Source organism: Puntigrus tetrazona, chromosome 8 (genome assembly GCF_018831695.1).
Source record: "Puntigrus tetrazona isolate hp1 chromosome 8, ASM1883169v1, whole genome shotgun sequence".
In the NCBI taxonomy this organism is placed as follows: domain Eukaryota; kingdom Metazoa; phylum Chordata; class Actinopteri; order Cypriniformes; family Cyprinidae; genus Puntigrus; species Puntigrus tetrazona.
Genome location: NC_056706.1, coordinates 6,067,573 through 6,091,611, shown reverse-complemented (window position 1 = coordinate 6,091,611; position 24,039 = coordinate 6,067,573). Strand labels below are relative to the sequence as shown.

The 24,039-nt window shown below is 37.8% G+C and overlaps 1 protein-coding gene across 2 annotated transcripts in view; it reads left to right on the top strand.

Moving 5' to 3' along the window:
* phf19 (PHD finger protein 19) overlaps positions 1-24,039 on the top strand; it is a 28,344-nt gene continuing 4,305 nt past the window's right edge. The window contains exons 1-14 of one of the 2 annotated variants that reach the window (XM_043247956.1): positions 1-219; positions 2,123-2,328; positions 3,562-3,643; positions 3,842-3,937; positions 5,882-5,976; positions 6,065-6,213; positions 7,665-7,760; positions 9,083-9,151; positions 9,702-9,822; positions 12,830-12,897; positions 13,147-13,296; positions 13,634-13,697; positions 15,665-15,750; positions 19,080-19,175. In XM_043247956.1, coding sequence (XP_043103891.1) covers positions 2,149-2,328; positions 3,562-3,643; positions 3,842-3,937; positions 5,882-5,976; positions 6,065-6,213; positions 7,665-7,760; positions 9,083-9,151; positions 9,702-9,822; positions 12,830-12,897; positions 13,147-13,296; positions 13,634-13,697; positions 15,665-15,750; positions 19,080-19,175 — 1,352 coding nt within the window. In that variant the 5' untranslated portion in view covers positions 1-219; positions 2,123-2,148. Of the gene's footprint in view, positions 220-2,122; positions 2,329-3,561; positions 3,644-3,841; positions 3,938-5,881; positions 5,977-6,064; positions 6,214-7,664; positions 7,761-9,082; positions 9,152-9,701; positions 9,823-12,829; positions 12,898-13,146; positions 13,297-13,630; positions 13,698-15,664; positions 15,751-19,079; positions 19,176-24,039 lie in introns of both variants that reach the window. The other variant, XM_043247955.1, reaches the window with a different exon arrangement.

Sequence of the window (24,039 nt, the reverse complement as noted above, 5' to 3'; positions counted from 1 at the left end):
GATGATCGGGTTATGTTAATTACATAAGCAAAACGTAAATGATTCGCGGGAAAAGGTGAAAAAATGGCGACGTTCACTGGCTGCGTTTCTGCGGCGCTTGAGCTGTAAAAACGGCAGAAAGTCTCTCACGCGTCGCGAATGGGATTCGGGGCTGCCAGAGGAGGAATTAGCTGCACTTTTGGCGCGTTTTACCCGCGGGATCGGAGAGAAATCAAAGCGGTAATCTCAGCGCAAGATGTGTTTGAATGTAACCCGATTCAAAATCTGCAGCGTTGTAGCGCGTAACACTCACAGCTGCACCGATATGGCGAACTTATTCGTGCATACGAAAGAGTGATAGTGTGTTCCGAGCATGTGTTATGAGTGTGACAACTTGTCTGAGTCCCTGAGAGAAGTTTTGGTAGCGCGCAAGTTTTCCAGCGTGCCCTGATGCTCTTGCATGTCTTCAAATGGGGAGGGAGTTCGTGCAAAGATTCGTAGCGGCTATGATTTATTTATATAAGCAACTGAATAGATACACTCTTGAGAAGTGGGCATGGCTATTAAGTGACTTTTTAATGCAGGCGTGCGTGCTTTTTTTTTTTTTTTTTTTTACAGCCGTTTTATGTATTTTTCTGTCACGCGGAGAAAGCACGCATGTTTTATTCTCACGCGTTAAGAGCAACGTTGCTGTTAAGATCTTGTAAACCTCGGCCGCTTGGTTTCGATTCATTTGAATATTTGTAAAAGGGGTCTGGTGCAGGGTAGTAGAAGAAAACTGGCCGAGATCAGTCAGTCTGAAGTTCACATCCTGACGATGAGTCAACCAGCTCCGTTTCTCTGCTCCCTTTTTAACTCATCAGGGTTGAGATTGAGTCAGGCAATATTCCCCACGCGCACTGTTGTGGTCGGTTCCTGCGGGGTTGTCAAAACCATCATGCGCATACATTACATACTTGCTTACCTGAATCACTGAGTGATTCCCAACCAGGGACTTTATGGACAGGATCAACATTCAAGTAGATAAACAGAATAACTAATCTCGTCATTTTTACGTAATTAGAAAATATCCGACAGTTTTAAAAATGTTTCTTTTTACTCGCAGTGTGGATTGTTTGTATGTTGATTCAACTCAGGGATTTGAATCTTTTGAATCTGTTCACCTAAAAGATTTGTTCACGTTGACTCACTGAGTTTACCCGTTATGCCCATTAGGTGGCGACAGGTCACGAGTCATTGAATCACTCAACTCAATCTACACTGAATCTTTTGCGACTCCTCTTTGTCATTGATGACAATAGATGTCTGCAAAATTTGTTATGAAGCGTAAACAGATGCATCCATGTTATTAGGCAGTGATAGGTTTAATTTATTTATTTGTATTTTAAAAAACGACCTTAACTGTGCTGTATTTTGCAACTTCCGTTTTTTGTTTCCTTTAATACTGCATTGAGTCTCATGCACGCGGACTCTGAAACACTGAATCGTTCGTGAAAGGGGCGTGTCCTTACAGTAGGTCCAACCAATCATATTGCCTCTATTTAAATAACAACTTACAAGTTTGTAACAATTATTAATTTTAAAAAAGAGTTAAAAGGACAGATTTCTTTACTTCAGCTTTATTGAAGAGGTTTTGTTAGACAAAAAGGCTTGGGAAGCACTAATTAATAAGTGGACAAAACTGTAAGTATCCCCTGTGATGATTCCACTGATTTTCCCTGAGATCTTGATGACTGCCATGTTTTTAAAGCCCTAATTATGCTAAATGAGCCATGATTTTAGATTGATGGTCCTCTGCATTTATGCTTAATGATTAATTGCACATATAAATCCTTAAAACCCTTTTCTATTTGAAAATATCTTTTGGGTTAATTTTGGTTTTAAAACAACGGGAAGACTTTTTTTTTTCTTAGTGTTTATTCATACATGCAACTACTGACCACTGCGTAAACCCTTTATGATGTCAATCTTTACCTTGGTATTTGTGGGAGTTTTTAAATTTTTTACGTAGAAAAACACCTGTAAATTCCGAAGGAGGGTTTTTCTATTAAATAATGCAAATAATTCCACTGGAAAATTTCACCTGTGATTTGTTTGGTGTAATCTGCATGTCATGTCTGATTTGTTTCTGATTTGCTTTCAGGAAGTGTAGTTGTGTCTATTGTCAGCATGTTGGAATCGGCCTGTCGGGACGGATATCTGACAGTCGGGTCGGAACCTCTAGAAGCCAAACACCTGCTTCCCAAGAGAGAGAAAACCTGCAGCGACCAGGAGACCAACTTGACTGTGGGCCAGTACGTGCTGTGCCGCTGGTCTGACGGCCTGTACTACCTGGGCAAGATCCAGAGAGTGAGTTACTGATTCTATAGAGGTTTACGTGCATCTGAACCGAAAGCACACAATGAATATCCTCCTGGGACATGGTAACATGGAGCGTTGAAATTAAATTGTTGGAGTGTTTGGAGCATTAGTTTACCCAAAAACACACCAATGAATCTTCAGCAGGACATGGGTGCCGTCAGACCTAAAGATCAAACAACTGACAAAAACATCACAGTAATACATTTAGGAATCCACTTGACTCAGTTCCATCAAATAACGGGTGTTTTGTTAATAAATCTGTTATTAAGACAATTAAACGACTAATTTCGTTCTAAATCTAATTTTGTTTTCTCCAGTTAAAGAGTGGTCTCTTCTGCACAGATCAAACACTGTTTATAAGTGAAAACTGTCCTGAACAAAAAATGTGGTGGATTTGGATGTGAGAGGACAACAGGGAAACCTTTTCACTGGAGGAAATGTTATTACTGGATTACGTGTGGATGTTTTTATCAGCTGTTTGGATTGTCATTCTGATGGCACCCATTCACTATAGGGCATCGAGGAGCAAGTGATATAATACTGAATTCCTCTTAATCTGTTCTGATAAAGAATCAAGCTTTTAATACATCTTGGATGACCTCAGGGTCAGTACATTTTCTTCAGGGTGAAATATTTTCTTAATCATTCCCAGATTTTATTAATTTATTGAATAAATCATAGATTCATCAGATTGTTATTAACAGTATTTTTTTTATATATAATATTTGCTTTCTGAATTATTTAATAATTGATGTAAATGTGTGATTTGTGTAAAAAAATGACATTATATGAACATGTTTTGAGTGTCAACTATTAATGGAAAATATAGTGTAATTATTAGAGCATTTACTTGTCACGTTCATTTTTACCCTGTTCAAGGTGAAAAGACATGATGTACCTTGCAAATGACATTTTATCATAAAAAGGGACATATCTTTCTTGCAACAGAAAATCATACCGTGCTTTTAAAGCTCAGGATGTCCACTTTAAGATACACCACGTATATAGAAGGGTGCCATTTAAATTTGCACAAAAAAGCGTGTCCCCAACAGAGGACAAAAATGAATTCCCGAGTCCCAGGAGGAAACGCACAAGAAATGTTCACGACCTGATGGCATGCACTATAATCATTTTAGAAAAAATATATATTCCTGTTTATTACATTTTTACATTTGTGTTTCGCAACAACACGTACGTTTCCTGTTCCATTTTTTCCTGTAGGTGAGTGCCTCAAAACAGAGTTGCTTTGTGACGTTTGAAGACAACTCCAAGTTCTGGGTGCTTTGGAAAGACATACAGCATGGTAAGAGGTTGAGTGGTATTTTTAATTTCAAAAATAGCAGCAATAATTCATCAGCAAGCTAGAAAGCAGATATTTTGTTTGATATGTCAGTGTGTCCTATGAGATGTGTGTGTATGTGTGTGTGTGTGTGTGACGGTGTGGTATTACTGCTTTGTGACGAGGTAACTGAAGCTTTTATTCTCTCGCTCTCTTGCACAGCTGGTGTCCCTGGGGAAGAACCCAAATGCTCAGTGTGTTCTGACATGTCTCTGGTTCCTGGTAATGAAATTCTTATCTGCGGGAAGTGTGGAATAGGTGAGTCTGAGGCAGACATGGGCACTGCCTGTTTCCTAGCTCATCATTTAACACACCAAACCTGGATGTATCACAGTAAAACAGCTCGTTTTTGCTCGGAGAGAGCAGTGATTCATTTTGAGGAACTGTTGACTAACTTGGTTATTAGTGATGCTTGCATCACTCGTGCTGTTACTCATAATTAGGGTTAAGGATTTGAACTTTGAGTTTATTTGTATGCTAATGTACAGCTGAATGTTAGCCGGCAAACAGATTTAAATGTAGATTTTGTCTCCTCCAGGAAAACCTGCACAGTTAAATGCAAATGTGGCTGATAAAAATGTCCAATTCTTTTGTTACGTTTTTATTATTAATAAAAGTAATAATTTAGTTGTTATTTAATGTGGTAAACGAATGCATTATAGTCCGCCTGCACCAATAATAATAGTAATAATAGTATTTTATTTGGCTTTGGGTGGGATGACTGATCGTTATTCTGTTGGTTTCAACCACCTAGCATACACCCAACGCATCCGACCAACCACATCCCATATATGTCTTTGGGAGGACCTTTTTTCTTTTATAGTAAAGTAATGCATTTGACCTATTTGCAAAATATAGATATTTTGTGACAGGCTTTAATGAAAAGCCAGATAAACCACATTCATTAAAATACTTCATAACAAGCATAACGGGTATCTTCATGGATTTCCAACCAGTGTTGTATTGTTACAATGTTTGTAATATAAGTAAATGAACAATGTATTACTTAACTACGTTACCTATGTCAAGATGTCCACATTTATTTGTCATCAAAAGATCACCATATGATTTAAAACACATCATTTTGCTGCACATTTTGTATCCCCACATGCAAGTAGTCTGATTGAGCCCAGTGCATTATAGGGGCTGAAGTTTTCCTAACTTTTTTACCACATGTAGCGAGCAGTTTGCTCATGAGAGTGGGCCAAAATTGCTGAGAGGAAGTCTCATTGAAGTTACTGATTCGCGTTGCATTGATTCTACATAGACTACACTACATGAATAACTAAAGCGATGTTTTTTCATTTGATTTAAAATGACACAATTTGACATAAATTGAGTATTTTGCATTAGGGATAATTATGACTGAAGCAATATGCAGGTCAGTGCGTAGCCAGCGATTCGATACATTAAAGATACGTACGAAGTAAGTGCCATTGCTAAACGATCTTATGTAATGATAGAAATGTCATAAAACATTTCTATCATATCCCCACATGCAAGTAGTCTGATTGAAAAAAAAAAAAAAAATCTCTTTCAGCTAATTGCTTCTTATTTTGCACTCTTTCAGCTGAAGCGCGTTGCTGAAATTTGTGCTTAGCTTTTGTAAACAGTAACGCTTGCATTTTTGGGATTTGATTGACTCAATTTTAGTATTTTTGACCATGGTGAATGCTATTACTGTCATCTAACAACAAACGGATAGGTGAAAAGATGATCAAATATTGTGGGGGATATCTGATTATTCGGTGTCTGCGGCGGTTACAGCTCTTGCAGCACTCGCAGATTCCTCAGAAAATGTGGAAATCTAGTAATATAAAAGTTGCTATGACTTCTCGCATGATGCAACGGCTGGGGAACTCTTCTGCCTGTGGATAAAACTGATTAACATGTACTTGTGATAATGCATTTTAAAAGACTGGAGTGGAAAATGTGGTACAATTTGCATTATAAACGCCATAGCATCTACAAAGCAAATAGAGGACTATTCTGGCTGTCTTTGATGACTTTAAGGGGGTTTGGTAAGACTGCACTACAGTAATGACTCGCTGGGGATGCAGGAGTGGCTCTCTGAAGTCTCAAGGATTAGTGTCGACTTCAGCTTTGCTGTTCATATTTACACATCTGATTGGAAAGTCGATCTGCTTTTTTTGTGCTAATATTTGTCCTCCATCCTTCCACATGCTCGCCTCGCATCTTCAGGCTATCACCAGCTCTGCCACTTGCCCCCAGTGGAGAGCTCAGCTGACCTTCACCCATGGTTCTGCAGGAAGTGCATTTTCGCTTTAGCTGTGAGAGTAAGTCCGAATCAGATGCACTTTCCGTGGAAACGAATGGGGATCGCGGAAGGCCGCTTTTGCTGACGTCTGTGTCTTTATCTGGCAGAAAGGGGGAGCTCTGAAAAAGGGGCAGATCTCCAAAGCGCTGCTGAACATGAAACAGGTGCTGCCCTATAATCCGGAGGAGCTGGAGTGGGACTCTTTGCATCGTACGAACCATCAGCAGTGCTACTGCTACTGCGGAGGACCAGGAGAGTGAGTCTGCCTCGTCTCCTCCCTTTACTTTCTTTCTGTGTGTGATTTTTTTGTATTTTTTTTTTCGCTGCTAGAGGTCTAGGCATTTGGCCTCTGTACTAAAAACGGATTCGGTGTAGCGTAACCAGAGCAAAGCAAGTATTGGGCATAACATCTGTCACATTGTTTGATAGCATCGGGACGTTTGATTAATTGTAGTGAAGTGGTTTGTTTGTGTGTCTCAGTGAAGTAAAAAGCAGCGAGGAGAGCGTGACAAATGCACTCACACATCTCTGCCTCGTGCGCTCGCTTGCTGTCTGCTCACTCAGCGCAATCATTTTGATCAAAACAAAATTGTATGTTACGCAACCAACGACGGAGCAGGGACTGTCACGAGATTGACGAAAAATAAACAGTCCCTACATCGCTTCGGAGCAGCAGTCATCGGATTATTATTAAAGAAATTGACTTTGCCGTGACAGGGAATAGATGTCATGAAGTTAAACGTGCAGTACTTTATGCTTTTTATGTTTTAATTACAGTGACTATAACCGGAGCAGTGTTTTTCTACGAAACACTAAAATGGCTGAAAAACTTTTTTTTTTAAACGGTTATAAAAGTTAGGTGAAAAATTTTGATCTACGTAAAAGATGAAAAACCTATTTAAAGATTAGAAATCTTATCTGGGATAAAATGAATAACAAATAAAATAAAATTAGTTAAAGTACTACAATTATTAAACTAAAGATGAAGTAAAAATAAATTGAAGCTAAAAAATATTATATATGTTATATTATTGGGGAAAAGAAATAATACAAAATTTGAAATAATAAAAAAAATTAAATAAAGACACAAGTATAGTGTGTAATAACAACAAAAAAGAAGCCAGTTTAAAATATTAAATAAATATTTTTTTAATTTATTTAATATTTAAATAAATAATTTAACAAGTTACTTGTTATATGAGTATGTACTAACATTTGCTAACTAATATGATTCCTCTCTTTTAAATATGTTCCCAGAACGTTGTTTTACTAAAAAAAGAAAGAAAAATTATTTCGATTCCTTTGTCATCAGTTATAGTGATCTGTATTTGATGTTATTCAGTTCTTGAAAATATTAAAGATGCTATACTCCCATTTTGTGTTATAGTATTACTAAAAACACAAGCATTGTAGTAGCAAGTATTAAAAAAATTGTTATTACTCGCTTGGTCTCTAAAATGGAATCGGGGCAATTTTATTATTTCTGCTAGATATGAAGTTTCTAGAAACATCTTGGTAATGCTGCGCTAATGGTTTGCTATTGCTGCTGTTCTACACACACCATCCAACCACACCAGCTTGCTTTTATTTTTGTTTATACTGAAGTGTAATTGGTCTGTTTAGGTCTTTATGCTTTGTACCTGATAAGAAACATCATAAGAAGCTTCGTAAGAAAGTTCATTTCTTATTCTCTGATTTTCCCATTAGGTGGTATCTGAAAATGCTGCAGTGCTTTCACTGCGAGCAGTGGTTTCATGAGGCGTGTACACAGTGCCTACAGGAGTCCATGATGTTTGGAGATAGGTATGTACTGTACAGAGCTAAAAATGAAAGAACTTGAATCTTTTTATCGATATTTTACCATCCTTTAGTATGGATTTCTCATCTTTCTTCTTAAATCAATGAACTTCCCTGAAAAGCAATTGGCTTTATATCATTAAATATAATTAAAGTGATTTTGTCATGACTGAGGGGGATTTTGCAGGCACAATGTGAATGTAAAGCACCTAAAACATAAAATATCTGTAATGCACAAACTTAAGTGGCAAACTGGTTTTATTAAATAGGAACGACAGTAATATGATGAAACAGAACAGTATCAAATAAAATTGAATAAAATGATTGAAAAATTAAATGTATTATATATTTCAGTTATTTTAAATATTTTGATTATATTATATATTTAAAATATATTAATTATTTTTATTAAGTAATAAAAATGACTTTTCTTAAAGCAAAACCTCATTTAAATATAATCAATATATGGTTGAAGTTAAATTATTAATTGTTCACACACACACACACACACACACACACACACACACACACACATATATATATATATATATATATATATATATATATATATATATATATATATATATATATATACAATATTTGAAAGCAAACAATCTTGTATAAAAATAAGCAATAAATAGTTAATTAAATTATACATTTTAATTATTTAATGTTCAAAATAAATGAATAAATATTTAGAATATGGTATATATTTAAAATATATTCAATATTTGAAATATTTAAATAATAAAAGTTAACAGTTCTAAAAACAAACAATCTCTCATGTAAATCATTTTTATGAGAGCTACACACTACACATTTTTCTGAAAAAAAAAAAAGTTTAATTAAATTAAATAATAATTTAAACTCATTGGTCTGAAATCCAACTGCACATAACTGTACAAATCAGATATCTCTGATTGGCTGTGATTATGTCTCACCCCAGTTTCACATTCAGTGTTTACAGACAAATTGCTTGTCGCTGAAAATTGCTCTTCGGTGGCTTCGAACACTGAGTTGGTCCAATCAGAGTTTAGGGTTGGTGTTATGTGTTTTATAATAAAATATAAGCCATTGCTTTTTGGAAAGATCAATGAACGCAATAACCAAAGTGAAATTCTATTTGCAACATCTCAATGGTAATGATTAGTGAATATTGCGACAGACTTAATGCAACGTCGCACACAGGCGAGATTACATGCGTTAGGGGATTTTTAAAAGATCATAATGACACTGTCAAGCATGATTTTTCGGCGGCCGCAGCGCCGTTTGTACCTCTTCAAGGTATGTAATTTAAATGCATCCATTTTCTGTCCTTTCTCTCATAGGTTTTACTTGTTCATTTGTGCGGTGTGCAATAAAGGAGCGGAATACATCAAGCGGCTGGCTCTCAGATGGTAAATGGCAGCTCTTCTTTTCCCCCTCGCAAGTGATTGCACCCAGATCCATGTCAGAATTCTATAGTCAAAGTGTTGGATGTGATTGATGCAGGACAGAGCTCTTGAGCCAGAGAGTGTTCTTTCTATTTTAGAAAGTAAAGAAGGGGCATTGCTGTTTTTTAGAGTTTGTCTGGACATTGATACTTGCTTTTTGTCCTAAATGAGAAATAGCCATTTAAAAGGAAGATTTGGTGCTGAGAGGATTTCTTATGATAGCAGGGGATTACTCTTGAAATACAGTGAGCTGGATGTGTTGGATATTTAGGTATGAAGCCAGTCTCGGTTCAGATTTAAGCTTTATCCTTCTTAAAAAGTCTGGTGTGTTAAAATGGACCTTGCCTTGTAAACGGAATGGCACTCTATTTAACATTTACCATGTGACAGTTCATGCAGATTTTGGTGCCGTCATTTGATTTAAGAGCATTTCTGTTAGGACTAAAACCTCTTCAGTCTCTAGAATTTTACGTGAGATTTTCTTGTTTTCAGGCGAATTATTTTTTATTTGCAGGGTGGATGTGGTCCATCTTGCCCTGTACAACCTTGGAGTCCAAAGTAAAAAGAAATACTTTGAACTGGAAGAGATCCTGACCTTCATCGGCAACAACTGGGACCATTTCCAGATGGGCAAGGTGATACAATCAAGCTTTTATCCACACTCTTTTAAGGAAAAATGTTAATGGGAGAGTGTGTAATTTAAACAACAAAATGTCTTGTAATTTTTTAATGGGTCAAAAAGCAACTATCCAGAGAGAACACCCTAAGTGATGATCCAAAACCCCCTAGTGACCACATGACACCCTAGTAACCACCCAGAACACCGTAGCACATACATCATCACAAAGAACACATTAGTAACTGCATAATAACAACCAGAAGACCATAGAAACATCTTAGTATCCACACAGAACTCCCTAGCAACCACACAACACCAGGAAAGCACTACCAACATCATAGCAACAACTAGAACACCATTACAGTTCCTCCGTTAGTAACTACCCAGAAAACACTAGCACACACATCATCACAAGGAACACATAAGTAACTGCATAGCAACAACCAGAACAGCATAGAGTCATTCTAATAACCACAAAATGCTGCTATGAGACAGAATCATCATCTCCTCCCCTCCAGAGCCTGTAGGACCATGGCAGCTATCTCTGTTAAGGCCTACAGTGCTGTCGGTCAAGCTACCTCTTACCTTCATGCCATGGTGATCCTGCAGGTCCACCAAACAAATGCATGAGGCTGATACCGACCCGGGGTTGATTGAGGAACTATACACACCGGCCGGCTTCGCATTGGCGGTCACGGCGTGGCCCCTCGGGAAGGCAATGTCTGCTCTTGTGGCCCAAGAGTAGCATCTATGGCTCAACCTGGCTGAGATGAGGGATGTGGACAAGATGGCCCCATCTTCCAGGCTGGGCTATTCGGCCACACTGTTAAGAACTTTGCCCAGTTGGTCCCTCCGGGCAGGTAGTTTTACTGTGGCGAGCCAGCATCACTTCTCATCGCTAGGCATGTCGGTTCCCATGGTACCACTTTTATGGGGTTTGAGAGCATGGCTTGCTCTTCCCAGCTCGTTTTAGTTGGCTCATCCAGACGATCCAACGCGGCTATTCATTCCCAGATTCAGTGGTATTCTCAAGATTTTGGTAGCAGTCAAAGACACTCCTGTCTCATGCAAGGAGATTACTGTCCTCCTGGAAAAGGATGCAATCGAGCTGGTCCTTCCAGCTGAGATGAAGTCAGGGTTTTACCCTGCCCAAGAAAGGTGGTTGTCTTTTTAAATTGGGCCCTTCACAACCTACCAGTCAAGATTCTTACACAGAAGTGCATTCAGTCCCAGGATTAGTTTGCTGCGATCGACCTGAAAGAATTTTACTTCCATATCTCAATACTTCCTCAGACACAGGTTGTTCCTTTGGTTTGCATTCAAGGGTCGAGCATGGCAGTACAAGGTCCTCCCCTCAGGGCTGTCCCTGTCCCCCTGTGTCTTTATGAAGGTTGCGGAGGGCGCCCTTTTTCCTGCTATAGGAATTGGGCATCAGGCTTCTCAAATATCTCAATGTATCGTCCATGCTGGCCCTGAGAGCTGTTGTGCAAGCACAGGGACCTGGTGCTCCAGCACCTCAGCCAGCTGGGGCTTCGGGGCAACTGGGAAAAGAGCAAGCTTTCCCCTGTGCAGAGAATCTCTTTTCTCAGTGTGAAGCAGTGTGGAGACTCGGTGAGTATGACGGAAATGGGCAGGCAGCCTTGGGGCTCTGAACAGGGCCTTGTCTGCTTTGGCACATCAGTTGCCTAGAGCTGTTGGCAATGCATCTGGCCTTGTGACACTTTCGGCAACTGCCGCAGAGCAAGCAAACACTGTGGCTGTGTCATACATTAACTGCTTGGGAGGTCTACGATCATGTAGCATGTCACAGCTCAGCCCGGAGAATGGTGACTTCCCAAGATGGTCTGGGTGATTTGGAGTCGATTCAGGGAAGCTCAGGTGGACCTGTTTGCATCTTGCAAATCCTCCTACTACTAATTGTACTTTTACAGTCTCCGTGTTGAGCCAGTTTCCTCCTGTACGTTAAATAACAGGTAATTGGTGAGAAGAGCTGCCCGGTGTCACTCTTGCTGTGCCATGCGAGTACCTGTTCCTCCTCCAGTAGGTTCCCTAGGTGGCCAACCTTCGGCAGTCAGGCTCGGTGGAGCAGTCTGACGCCAGGCGTTGTATGGTGTTAGCTTGCCTGGGTCTCCAGTTAGCCCCCTGTACTTGGCTAGGTGGCAGTATAGCCTGCATATAATCCTATATGTGTATTCTTCCAGCTTAAGGTTTCCTCTTCCTTTTGAAAGACTACTCTGTCTGTCTCTGCTGTCGGTTGTTCCTCTCCTTCCCTGGGTAGGACCTGCCACAGATACGAATTTCATATGGGTTAGTCTATATCAGTGTCTCAACATGTCACCTCATGTGGCCTTCTTCGGAAGGCTCGCTCCTTTGTCGTTGTGCCAAACTCTAGCAACAAATAGAGCAGTCTCTTGTTGAAGGTTGAAATCATTCATGAAATCTCATGAACAGCAGCTTGGCCACACCAGCAGCATTGTACTTACCTTTGGTCCTTGGGGGCACCAAAGTCATCTCCTCAGCAAAACCTGATGAATAGTTGCACCTGTTGCCTATTTATCCCCTTATGACAGGGAGTGGCTCGGGATACAAATACCACTAGCCATATTTCACTGGCATTTTCTTTTAATCAGAGCAAATCAGGGCTCCAATCATAACCTCAGTCTGTCGTTACGACATAACATCTCTGTTCCCTCCATCAGGAAATGAGGGTTACGTACGTAAACGATGCATTCTTTTGATTGACATAGGTAGTGAAAATTAGCTTGGTTTTTTTGTTGTGCATCATCCCTTGTTATTCTATCGCCTTGTTTGTTGTCAAGTGTAATCTGAGAAAACAGCACTGCTAAATTGCTCACACTTCTTTATGGAAGACTTAGCAACTACAGCAAAGCCTATGGGTTTCATTTGTCTTCATTGCAACATGACAGCTCAAGGCACCAGCAAAGGAAATGTCTCATAATAAAACACCATATCACAAAATAAGTTTATCGCAAAGAATTTCTTACCTATTTCTTTCCCTTTAGCTTTCCAATACTCCTCAGGCTGAACGGAGCCAATATATCCTTGATGCCCTCAACAACTATAAAAGCAAGTAAGAAAAATGTTTCCTTTTGTTTTCTCTTGTTGAAATTATGTATGGACTTGAATGTTTTAATTTATTTATTTATAATTTAAATGTATAAAAAATTACAAAGATTTGTATATATGTATATATAATTTTTTTATGTGTTTTTAAAATAAATCTGAGTTATTAGTAAACAGAAAATGTATAAAAATGTATAATATTATTTATGTAATATATATTTTATATATAAATATATTAAATATTAATATATTTTAGGTTTCTCTGCGGCAAGGAGATCAAGAAGAGGAAATACATTTTCAGACTAAGGACAAGGGTTCCTCCTAACCCCCCTTCTAAGTTGTTTCCGGAGAAGGCCCAGAACAGTGAGGGCCACAGGGGCCGCAAGAAAGGGGCCAGCAGAAGCAGGTTAGCTTTCTGTTCGCCTTATTACTGTCTCCCATTTTTACGACCAACGTCTTTTGTTAAATGTTACATGGAATAATTAAAATGAATTATGACAAGACTGATCCTAATTTAACATTTTATTTGGTTTACAGTGCTCTTTGTTATTTATCCAGTCACTGAAAGACACATGGCTTTTCCCCTGTAATTGAACATTTGACAGCCACAATCCTTTTTAGGATTGAGTAATATCAGGTCTTAAATCTGTATCGACATGTTTAGTGGGTGGAGGCAATGCATTGATTGATAGTTTATTTAGTTATGTTAATTGAATGTTTCTTGTTTTCCCCTGTTGCAGTAGCTCTGTTCCTGCAGAGAAGCGGAGGAAGAGGTCCAAGTGGCTGCTGGAGGATGCTATTCCTAATGTAAGTTTTGCCGCTTCACTGCGACACCAGCCAGATAACATGACTTTTCTTGTCTGGTTGAAAACTGTGTTCTTTTATTACTGTTTCTACTGTAAGACTGTTTAATAAAAAATGGTTCTAGGCCAGTTGCATAAATACAGAAACTGTGTCTTAAGGTTTAGCCAGCTAACAGTTTGCTAAGGGGTAATCAGTCTATTTCAGATTCAAATTAGGTGAGTTTATGTTAAAGATACAATTTACTGCACTTTTTTTAAACTATTTGACCCTATTTTTAAATAGTGGATGATCGTATTAATCAGTGGTGACACTGAAATAATGTCTACCAGTTTGCCATCACAGGAATCAATTACATTTTTCACAACCAAATTCTAAATATTACTGTTTTTACTGTATTTTGATCAAATAAATGCAGCATTGACAAATATTACTAAAAAAACATTAAAACTCATATAAACCTCAAAATGTTAACAACAGTAAATAAGACAAGCTCAAAACCTCTCAAATTAAATGAAGCCTCATTTTATTGAAAATACTTAAAAACAGGATGTGTTTGATATCCATTCACAAGGCTTTCAAACATGTTGGATACAGTTTCCAAAGGATGCTAGTTTTCTTAAAATGGCTGTGTATCAGATGTTTAATTGGCCCAGTTCAGGGAGGTTCCAACACTTTGTCAGCCGATCCCATTTGATCAAAAATATTTACTTGAAGTACCTCGTTAGATTTTTAGATTTCATTTGCGTCTTCATGTCTTTTTGATGTTGGTTAATGGTCACATGTAAATGTTATTTTTGTTTTTAATGTTAAAATGATTTATGTATTGTCATTTTACTTTTTAATGATTTAATTCATGATCTGGTTTTTACCAACTCAAAAACCTCCTGCAGTTCACTCGCGAACCCCAGGTTGGGAAACCTGATATATATTGATCTATCACTAAACCACACACACAAACTAAATAATTCAGTTTGTGCAGTCCTCTTGAAATCAGATTCATGAAGAGGTGAAGTGTTGGACTACTGAGACTATGTTTGACCTGTCAGTGCGAATCTGAGCTTTCCGTGCCGAGATTTTGTGCTCTAGCACTTCTTGAAGTTTCTAGAATCCCTCAATGACTCGCTCTCAAGCAGCAGAGTGAATTGCAGCTTGTTTCTTTCAGCTGTTTTTCCACACGGTTTCTTATGTACGGACTTAAAGCCGATTTAAATATGACCTGTGTGAAGTTTACTCTTCGATATCTTCTCCTGCCTCTCTTCATCTCTCTCTAGCATCTGCCTGCGCCCCGTGGTGATCTTCTTTTCATTCCTTGACGCCTGCTGCCATGCAGACCTTGCATTTCTCCCTCGCTTCTCATGTGTTGTTTTGTCTCTTTCTCGCCTTCGCGCTCTCTCTCTCTCTCTCTCTCTCTCTCTCTCTCTCTCTCTCTCTCTCTCTCACACATTTTTCTCACTCTGTTGGTGAAGCTACTTTGAAAACCAAGCTACAAGCTACTCATGATTTCAAGTAGCTGAACTTCAGTCAGGCTAGCCTTTAGCACAAGAAGTCAGCTGCGCTACGAGCCACTAACCAAAAAGTAGTCACGCTTCTGACGAAATCTACTTGGGCTACGTCTCTACTTTTAGTTTGTTACTCCCCAGCTCTCTCCTACCCTCTCGTTCTGTCTTTCTACATTTTCTAAAAAGGATTACATTCATCCTCTGAAGCATTTAACTGACAAATCCTTCTGAGAGGTCTCCAGTCCCCAGACGTGCTTTACTTGAACTGCACATCCTTGACACTCCAAGCAGCGCGGCTAATAATGCCATGAGCAACTTCAAAGGCGGCATTAGAGTGACTATAACAACCGTGACGGCTCTGATCGGCATAATCAAAGCTGTGATTATCGCCATCATCCGAATGACAATCAGACGATGCACTGTATTGAATTTAACATTGTATTTCATGATTATTTTGTGCCATCATTGCAGAATGACCTCACCTCTACCTGGGGCACCAATCATCACATGGCCAACATATTCGACTTCACGCTGGACGAGCTGCAGAGTTTAAAGAGGTGACTCCTATTTTATTTTAGATTATTTTATTATTTTATATATATATATATATATATATATATAGTTTGAAAACAGTATATATATATATATATATATATATATATATATATATATATATATATATATTAAAAAATATCATTTATTTCTATGATGCAAAGCTAAATTTCCATCAGTCATTACTCCAGTCCTATATATATATATATATATATATATATATATATATATATATATATATATATATATATATATATATATCTATATATTCTATATGGTTTTGTTAGAAAGGGTTTTTATTTAAAATTTATTTATTTAAAATAAATATTAAGCAGCACAACAGTTTCCAGCACTGATAATACATTTTGGTTAAATTATTACATAATTGGTTAAACATGATGAATTTAGTGAAATACTGTACTCATCTGTCCACAAACAGTGTTCAATCAATATATAAATGTGAAATTATGCAAATGTGAAAATATTGCTTAACTGCATGTTAAAGTCACAGCGAATGCAGAGATGGAGTTGCTCCATTCACTGTGAACTGATGCAGCAAAAACACTGAATCACAAACTAAAATGCAGTGCTACAGACTATATATTTATTTAAATTGCTGCCTTTTGAGATCTGATAAGAGCACAAAGCCATATTGCGCTTTCAATTTTAGTTTGTTTGACAAATGCCTTGCCAAAAGCAATAGTGCAGAACACAACATTAGCGCCTTGTTGTGTTATTATGAGAAGTGTAAAATATTTTCGGTTCATTATGAAACTGTGGCGGGACAGATTAGACCATGGCGGACAGCCAGAGTCTAGGTAATTAATTGGAAATGCTGTATAATTATATATTAAAGTTTTATTGTTTTGAGCTCTTGTGTAATGTCAATAAATTTTGCGCTGATGCCATTATCTTCATGAGTAATGTTCTTTCCCCCGAAAAAAAAAAAAAAGAGATCAAATCAGATAAAATATTTAATTCACTAAATTGTTCAGAAATTACCATGTTATTACATGTTTAGTTTGTTATGATAGCACAAGATTTGGCCGAGATACAACCTTTAGAAAATCTGGAATCTGGGTGCAAAAAAAAAAAATTATATACATTTACGTTTCTACATTGCTAGAAACATTAAAGGTGATTTTCTCAGTGTATATATATATTCTAGCAATGCAAATTACTAATCAAAAATTAAGTTTAAATTATATTTACAAAATATCTTCATTGAACATGATCTTTACTTAATATCCTAATGATTTTTGACATAAAAGAAAAATCAATCACTTTTACCCATACAAAGTATTTTGGGATATTTATACAAATATACCTCTGTGACTTGAAGAATGGTTTTATGGTCCAGGGTCACATTTAAAGTGTAATAATTTTTTGGGGGGAGGGGCAAAAATACAGTAACTGTGTTGTCTTGATGGTATAGTTATTCATAGGGATTCTTATACACATTATATAATAAAACCATTTATCACCATCCATCCCTAATGTGAACGAAACCGCCACAGTGAGATAATTATATGCGAGTTCATCAGTCTTGTCGTCCATATTTTTCAAGATGTTTTGCATTTAAAATTTACTGCGGAAAAGCCATAATTAAGCCATAATATTGCATAATCATTGTATGTTTGGTACTAGTTCATTATTCACCCTTGTCCTCTTAGTGACTTCATATTCCATTGGGACCCGAGGGCACGTCGTAACAATTAAGCGTATAATACAGAAATCCGCATGCTTCTGGTTTGATGGCTCATTTGATACATCTGCCCTTTCATTTTTTGATAAAGTCACCTCACCTGTGCTAAAACTGCCAGAAATTAATTGTCGCCTTTCCATCAATGTACATAATGAGGTCTCAATCAAATTCAGTCTCTCTTCATCAGTCTCTCTCACGGCAACAGACGGCACGCTTAACCTTCTCTCATTACCTTTGATTTGAATGCTTAAGCATCTATTTATTGGCTTTCGAACAATCACGCTCATTTGCATCCATTTCCCTTTGAAATATCAGAAAGGTCTCTCACTGTTTCTCCAATCGCAACCCCACCCTGCAGAAAATATATTTTTTATCAACATGGCGGGTGAAGCGATTTAATTATACTTTTCTGTAAAGGTTATCATCTCTCAAACAGGCCTGAATAATGAGAGAATTGGAAACACTATTGGGGCAGACAACGCTTTCAGAGGCGAGAGCGGCTGTCTGAGAGGGATTGTTGAGGAGTATAAAAGAGAAATCTGGAGTTGGTTTCGGCCATAATAAAAAGGGCACGTTGGGTTTCATCACAAAGCCGTGAACTGTAGTTAATGACTGCCATCCTTTGAATGCTAGTCCCGATAAACTCTGGTATAGTCACAATCCCAGCGCCGTACGATGTGTTGAATAGCAAGCAGCAGGTCGGATCAACTGTATTCTTTCGTATTCTTCAGTAGCCCTTTGTTTTGGCCTCTTGAGAACGACTGAGATTAAACTTATTGAGAAAGATAAGATTAGTAACATGAAGTCAAATTGAAACAACTTTCCTTTTCCGCAATTACTGTTGTATTCGAAAATTTGCAGTTAAGTTCAGTACAGAAAGAAAAAAAAATATTTATTTTAGTTGGAGTATTTTTTTGTTGTGCTTTTGAAAGTGATTAATATTTTAGTTTTAATATTTCTATTTACTTTTAATTTATTAATCATTTTAATACTTAATCTTAAACTTTAAAACATTTTTATTTTTACACTAAGGTTTATTAGTTAGCAACGTTATTTAAAAAAAGAAGAATAAACAATACTTCGGCATTTATTAATATTAGTTAATGTTAATTTCAGCATTTGTTGAAGCATTATTACAATCACAAGTTGTGTTGTGAACTAACATGAACTAAAAACGAATGACTGTGTTTTTATTAACTGACGTTAACAAAGATGAATAAATACTGTAATAAGTGTATTTTTCAGTTAGTAACTAATGTTAACAAATGACACCTTATTGTAAAATTGTATTTAACTTTTAGCTAATTTGTGCTTTTATTAAATGTTTACTAATTAATCACGCTTAATCTTTTTTTTAATTAATGACAACTAATTTTAATAGTTTTAGTTTTAGTCAGCAATAACAACATCGTTAAATAATATAGATAATATCAAGCTTCAACCTTTTCTTCGCTTAATAATATTCTGTTTTTACTCTAATATATGTTACACTATGGAAGTAATATTGGTAAGAAAGGAACATAAAGTAAAATGTGTTTCATGATGACTGTAAGATGGTTCAAGCCATTGAACACTTTCGCTTGTGTTTCTTTCTTAATAGTTGACTCTCTTCTCTTCCTTCATTCTTAGCACCAGTTCAGGACAGACGTTCAGCATGGACCAGGACTCCACTGATGCAGCTAGTACTTCTGGTTCTGCCACCACCAGCGTTTCCTATGACTTCAGGTACAGTTCTGCAGACTTTACTAAGAAAACACCAATTAGGTATTTGCTAAGGGAACATTCATCCTATTCTACATATGTCAACTTCCTGCGGACCTGACCAGATTATAATAATCGCATTCAGTTTTTGTCGGAACGGATGTATTTTAGCACAGAGAATTTTTACACAATGTTTTTCACGATTGCTAAAAAATTACGATGCATTAAGAATCGTTTAGGAATCAGATTTGTGGCTTCAAAATAGAATTAAATTAAAAGGCGCTAAAAGACCCCTTCCCCTATTTTGCATGCTTTTTTTAAAATGTGCATAGTACAACAGAATGTTTTTATTTAAATGAGTGTTCTTACGGTATATGCAGTTAAATTTAATAAAACTTACAAAAAAATACATTGAACACACTAGTAACAGTTCCCCGCCAGTAAGGGGTTTGAATATAAGTGAAGCACATTAAATATGCTTTTACTTTTACTTTTAAGCTTTCAAATAAGTCTGAAAATTTAAAATGTCAACATTTGGTTAAAATAATGGTACATTGTTGTTCAGTGTGACATAATATTTATGTAAAAATTTAGAATTATTATTAATTTAAATTTGTACAAAAATCTTACTAGGCAAAACCTAGGCAAATTTACAAAACATACAGTTACAACTAATTAGTATTTGACAAGATTGTTCCACTGAATGACAATTTAGTTAATTCAGGGAAAAAGGTGTTATATTTAGTTATGCACCAAATTGCAAGTAATTTAAACAAAATACTTTTGTCATGTTTTTGTGAGGGAAAACAACAACAATTTAAAGCATTATTACACTTGTTTTCATGGTTAAACCCTTTTTCATCTTTGACCTTTGTATAAAATATTAACATTAACGAGAAGACCATCAGGCAAGAGTTGCGCAGGTAACATTTTATTAAAATTATACAGACTTTCAGTACAGTATTAGCATCAGTATTCATTTCTTCAGGTTTTTTTAAAGAAATTGAATGCATTAATGTATTAGATTAAAAAAAATTGGTTCTTGGTCACACTGCAGCTAAATGTGATCTTGTTTAGCCAAAGGGCTGTAGATTCAGCAGCAGCGCAAAACACTGGTATGATGTAATCCTTCACAGGCCGTTGCGAATCACTCATGCTCTTGTAGATCATCGCAACAGCATGTTTTATCTAAGTGAAGTCAAAGCCACGCATCTGACATATGAAGTCCACCCTCTGCATCTTACTAGTCAAAATATTTTTCTTGAATTAACCGGTGACCTGCTGGTGGCTAACCCTGAACTACAACTTAAGTGGGTTTGTGGTTGCTTTTTGATGCGAGCCTGAGGGATTCTGGGAGCTAATTTGTCATGACATTTGAAGTGGTGACATCAATGATTGCAACTAAACCGCTGGGCCACCAGGGTGCCTCTAACCGCTTTGCTTTTTAATATACATGAGCTCCAGCGATTGTCAATTTGGCTCGGTCGCGGGTTTACTGGAATTCCAGGCCTGTATCCTCTACGCTTTTCATCTTGCTCTTTCACAAGTGTCCTCTTCACGGCTACACTGCAGCGTAATCAATATTGCTGTAGTGGGACAATTTGGCAGCGCGACTGTCACTGTAGATTCTCACCTCCCCTGCTGGGGTTGCACTCTGCTGCCCACGAGCTAAAGAGGAATAACAGGCGTCCATCACCACTCGATGTTGTGTGTAAGCCGCCTCTGACAGCTTGCAGAGAAATATGCTGTCAGATTATGGATTATTTATGGTTATGGCCACTTGTTTGCTCCTGTTTATTTTAAAGATGGAGTCTGAAAACGGCAATAAAAGCAGAGCGTAGGATGATATCAGTCAGTTATGAATTCGGATGTCATGTCTGTCAGCTGTAGTGGTTTTAGCGCTGAACGCCAGATTTTTAAGTGAATATTCCACGTGCTTTTGATTAGCGCAGATTTGATTTATGCAGTTTTCGCAAACTGTCAGTGTGTATTAAATGAACAGAAAACATGTTTGTAGTAATCGCTTAAAATGGAAGTCTAGCAAGTCTAGGGTTCACTTGGTCAAGAAGTATTAAAACTGGAAAAATAATGGAAATAAATGAATGTAAAGTAGTGCTGTTAAGCAATTAATCGCATCCAATATAAACGTTTTTCTTTACATAGTTTGTGCATACTGCGTCTATTTATTATGTGTAAATAGACACATACAAATAAATACAAACATATGCAAGTATATATAAAATAAGTAAATTTGTTTATGCATTTAATACATTTAAAATATAAAATAAATAAAATAAATATACATACATGCTTTCAAAATATATACTGTTTGTTTGTTTTTGTGTTTTATATATATATATATATATATATATATATATATATATATATATATATATAAATTAGTGTGGTTAAACCGTATATATTTTTTTACATTGTATATATGTCTGTGTCTATGTGTATTTATATACTTTATGTAAATACACACACATGCATGTATATACATTGTATTTTAAATACTGTAAATATAAATGTATGCATGTAAATGTTTTCAAAATATATACCGTATGATCGTATTTAATATATACATAATAAATGTACACAGTGCACACACATATTTTACATAAATAATTTAATTTAATTAATTGTTTGACAGCACAAATTTAAAATATGTAAATTTACATTAAAAAGTCTGTAAGATGTTATTTTTAGGGATGCACCGAATGTTCGGCAACCAAAATAGTTTGGCCAAAAAAACTGAATAAATTATGCTAAACAATGATGCGATCTGATCAAATATAGGCTTGCGCTAATGCAGCAAACATGTCGGCAGTGTAAAAGCTTTTAAAAGTGTCAAGAGAAAGACGCTACAATCAATACAAGTACTGACAGTGAGAGACCATTTCACTGTAAGTCTCTAGAAGAGGAAGGGTGACTGTTGCTGGTTACTGTATGATGACTGAATCTTCGAAAAGACAAATAATTAGTAAATAAACTGCAGACCGTTATGGTTTTTAATACAAGCACCAGTTGCGTGTGTTCTGACAGCACTGCAGGAGTGGAATGAGCCGTCACCCCTAGGGGGCACAGCTTACCTTGGGACTACACCAAGGTGATAGGATCCACCAGAGCATTCAGACAGCAATCCACTTTTGCTGTTGCCCAAAGCAGACAAAAAACTGCTTGGAGTTTTGAGAACTCTGAGTTTATTGCATGTAAAGGCGTGAACAGGACACAGCAACAGAAATGCGATCTGGGACAATTTAACCTTCTCGTACCTGATAGCAGCGACATAGGCTTTTAAAGTAGAGTGGGACAGCCTTGCTCCAACATATCCTGTAGGAAGGAGAGCATCACACTGACCGAGCATCTCTGGGGGGAACACCAATCATAGAACAGGCTCCACTTCAAAGCATAATCCTCAGAAGCCAGATGTACAGAATCCAGATGTACTGTTTCCATAGATCAGGGTTTGGGTGCCAGATTGTGCCCATCCCTGAGAAAGAAGGTCCTTCTTCAGGGGAATCTTCCAGGGAGGGGCTGTCGAGAGGAGAGCATGAGGTCCGTGAACCAGGTTCGGGTGGGCCAGTACGGTGCATTCTGCAGAACCTGCTCCTCGTCCACCTTGACCTTACACAGGGTCTGTGCAAGGAGGCTCATGCGTACTTGAGAAGAGCTCGGGGCCAGTTGTGTGCCAGTGCATCCGAGCCAAGAGGTGCCTCGGACAGGGAGTAAAACAGCTGGCAAGGGGAGGACTCGTGGGAGGCAAACCGGTCTACCTAAGCCTCTCAGAATCAACTCAAAGTGAGCAGGAGCGCCCTGGAGTGGAGTCTCCATTCTCTGGGGAAAGTGAGCAGTCGTGAGAGCGCATCAGCTGCATGATTCAACTCCCCTGGAATGTGAACAGCCCACAGCGATTTGAGCCTTTACAAAGTAAAGATCCCTCGGTGTCGATATCGTGCCCCAAGTCAGAGTGTGACAAAGCAGAGCATAGCTCACAAACTGCACAGCGGCAAGAGAGGTGGCAAGTGTAGGAGTCGCAGGGGGGCTCCCAATGGCGACTGCCAGACAAAGAGCTGGTACTCAGCTCTTTGGGATCACGCTGGGGCAAGATGTGCTTGATGGCCTCCGTATGTTTCTGTACTGCGACGAACTGCTGAGCAAAGTCCCCGACAGTGTCGCCAAAGAGGTCGGCCTGGAAGATGGGTGCTTCAAAAAAGCAAACTTTGTCTGCATCAATCCTCTGCACCAGATTCAGCCAGAGATGGCACTCCTGAACCACCACAGAGGACCTGACAGACCGCATTGTGACTTTCATCACTCGTAGAGTAAAGTCATGCACAATTCCTGCGTTAGTTATAGATCAGAATTACCATGCAATTGTTCAATTGTTTTGGCTTTGTGGACTTGCAGGATGATTCCTCAAGGTGGCAACCATACGCTTCACCTGGGCAATGTCAACGTATTGCCCGGGCTCCTTATCAAGGAGGGTAGTGAGGAGTTCATACATGAAAGGGAGGTGTAAGGAGCTCTTCATGCACCTCTGGGAAGAAAGGCACTGGGGTGGAGCGTGGCTGGGAGTCACGACTATAGCCCAGATACCAGTCATCCAGCCTCAAGAGCTTGGGAGAAGGTGGAGAATTCACTTCCAACCCAATGCTCTTGGATGCCCGAAGGAGCATGGCTGTCAACTCAGCCTTTGATTCTGACTGAGCAGCCGCTGTACCATCTTGAGTGGCTTGAAATACAAATACCACTTGCCAATTCTCATTGACCTTTTCTCTTAAGATCAGAGGTGATTGGTTTCCCGAGTGGCGTATGATGTAATGTCATATTGACTGACTGAAAGAGAATAAAAATTCCGTTATTATTTTCTCACTCTTGTGTCATT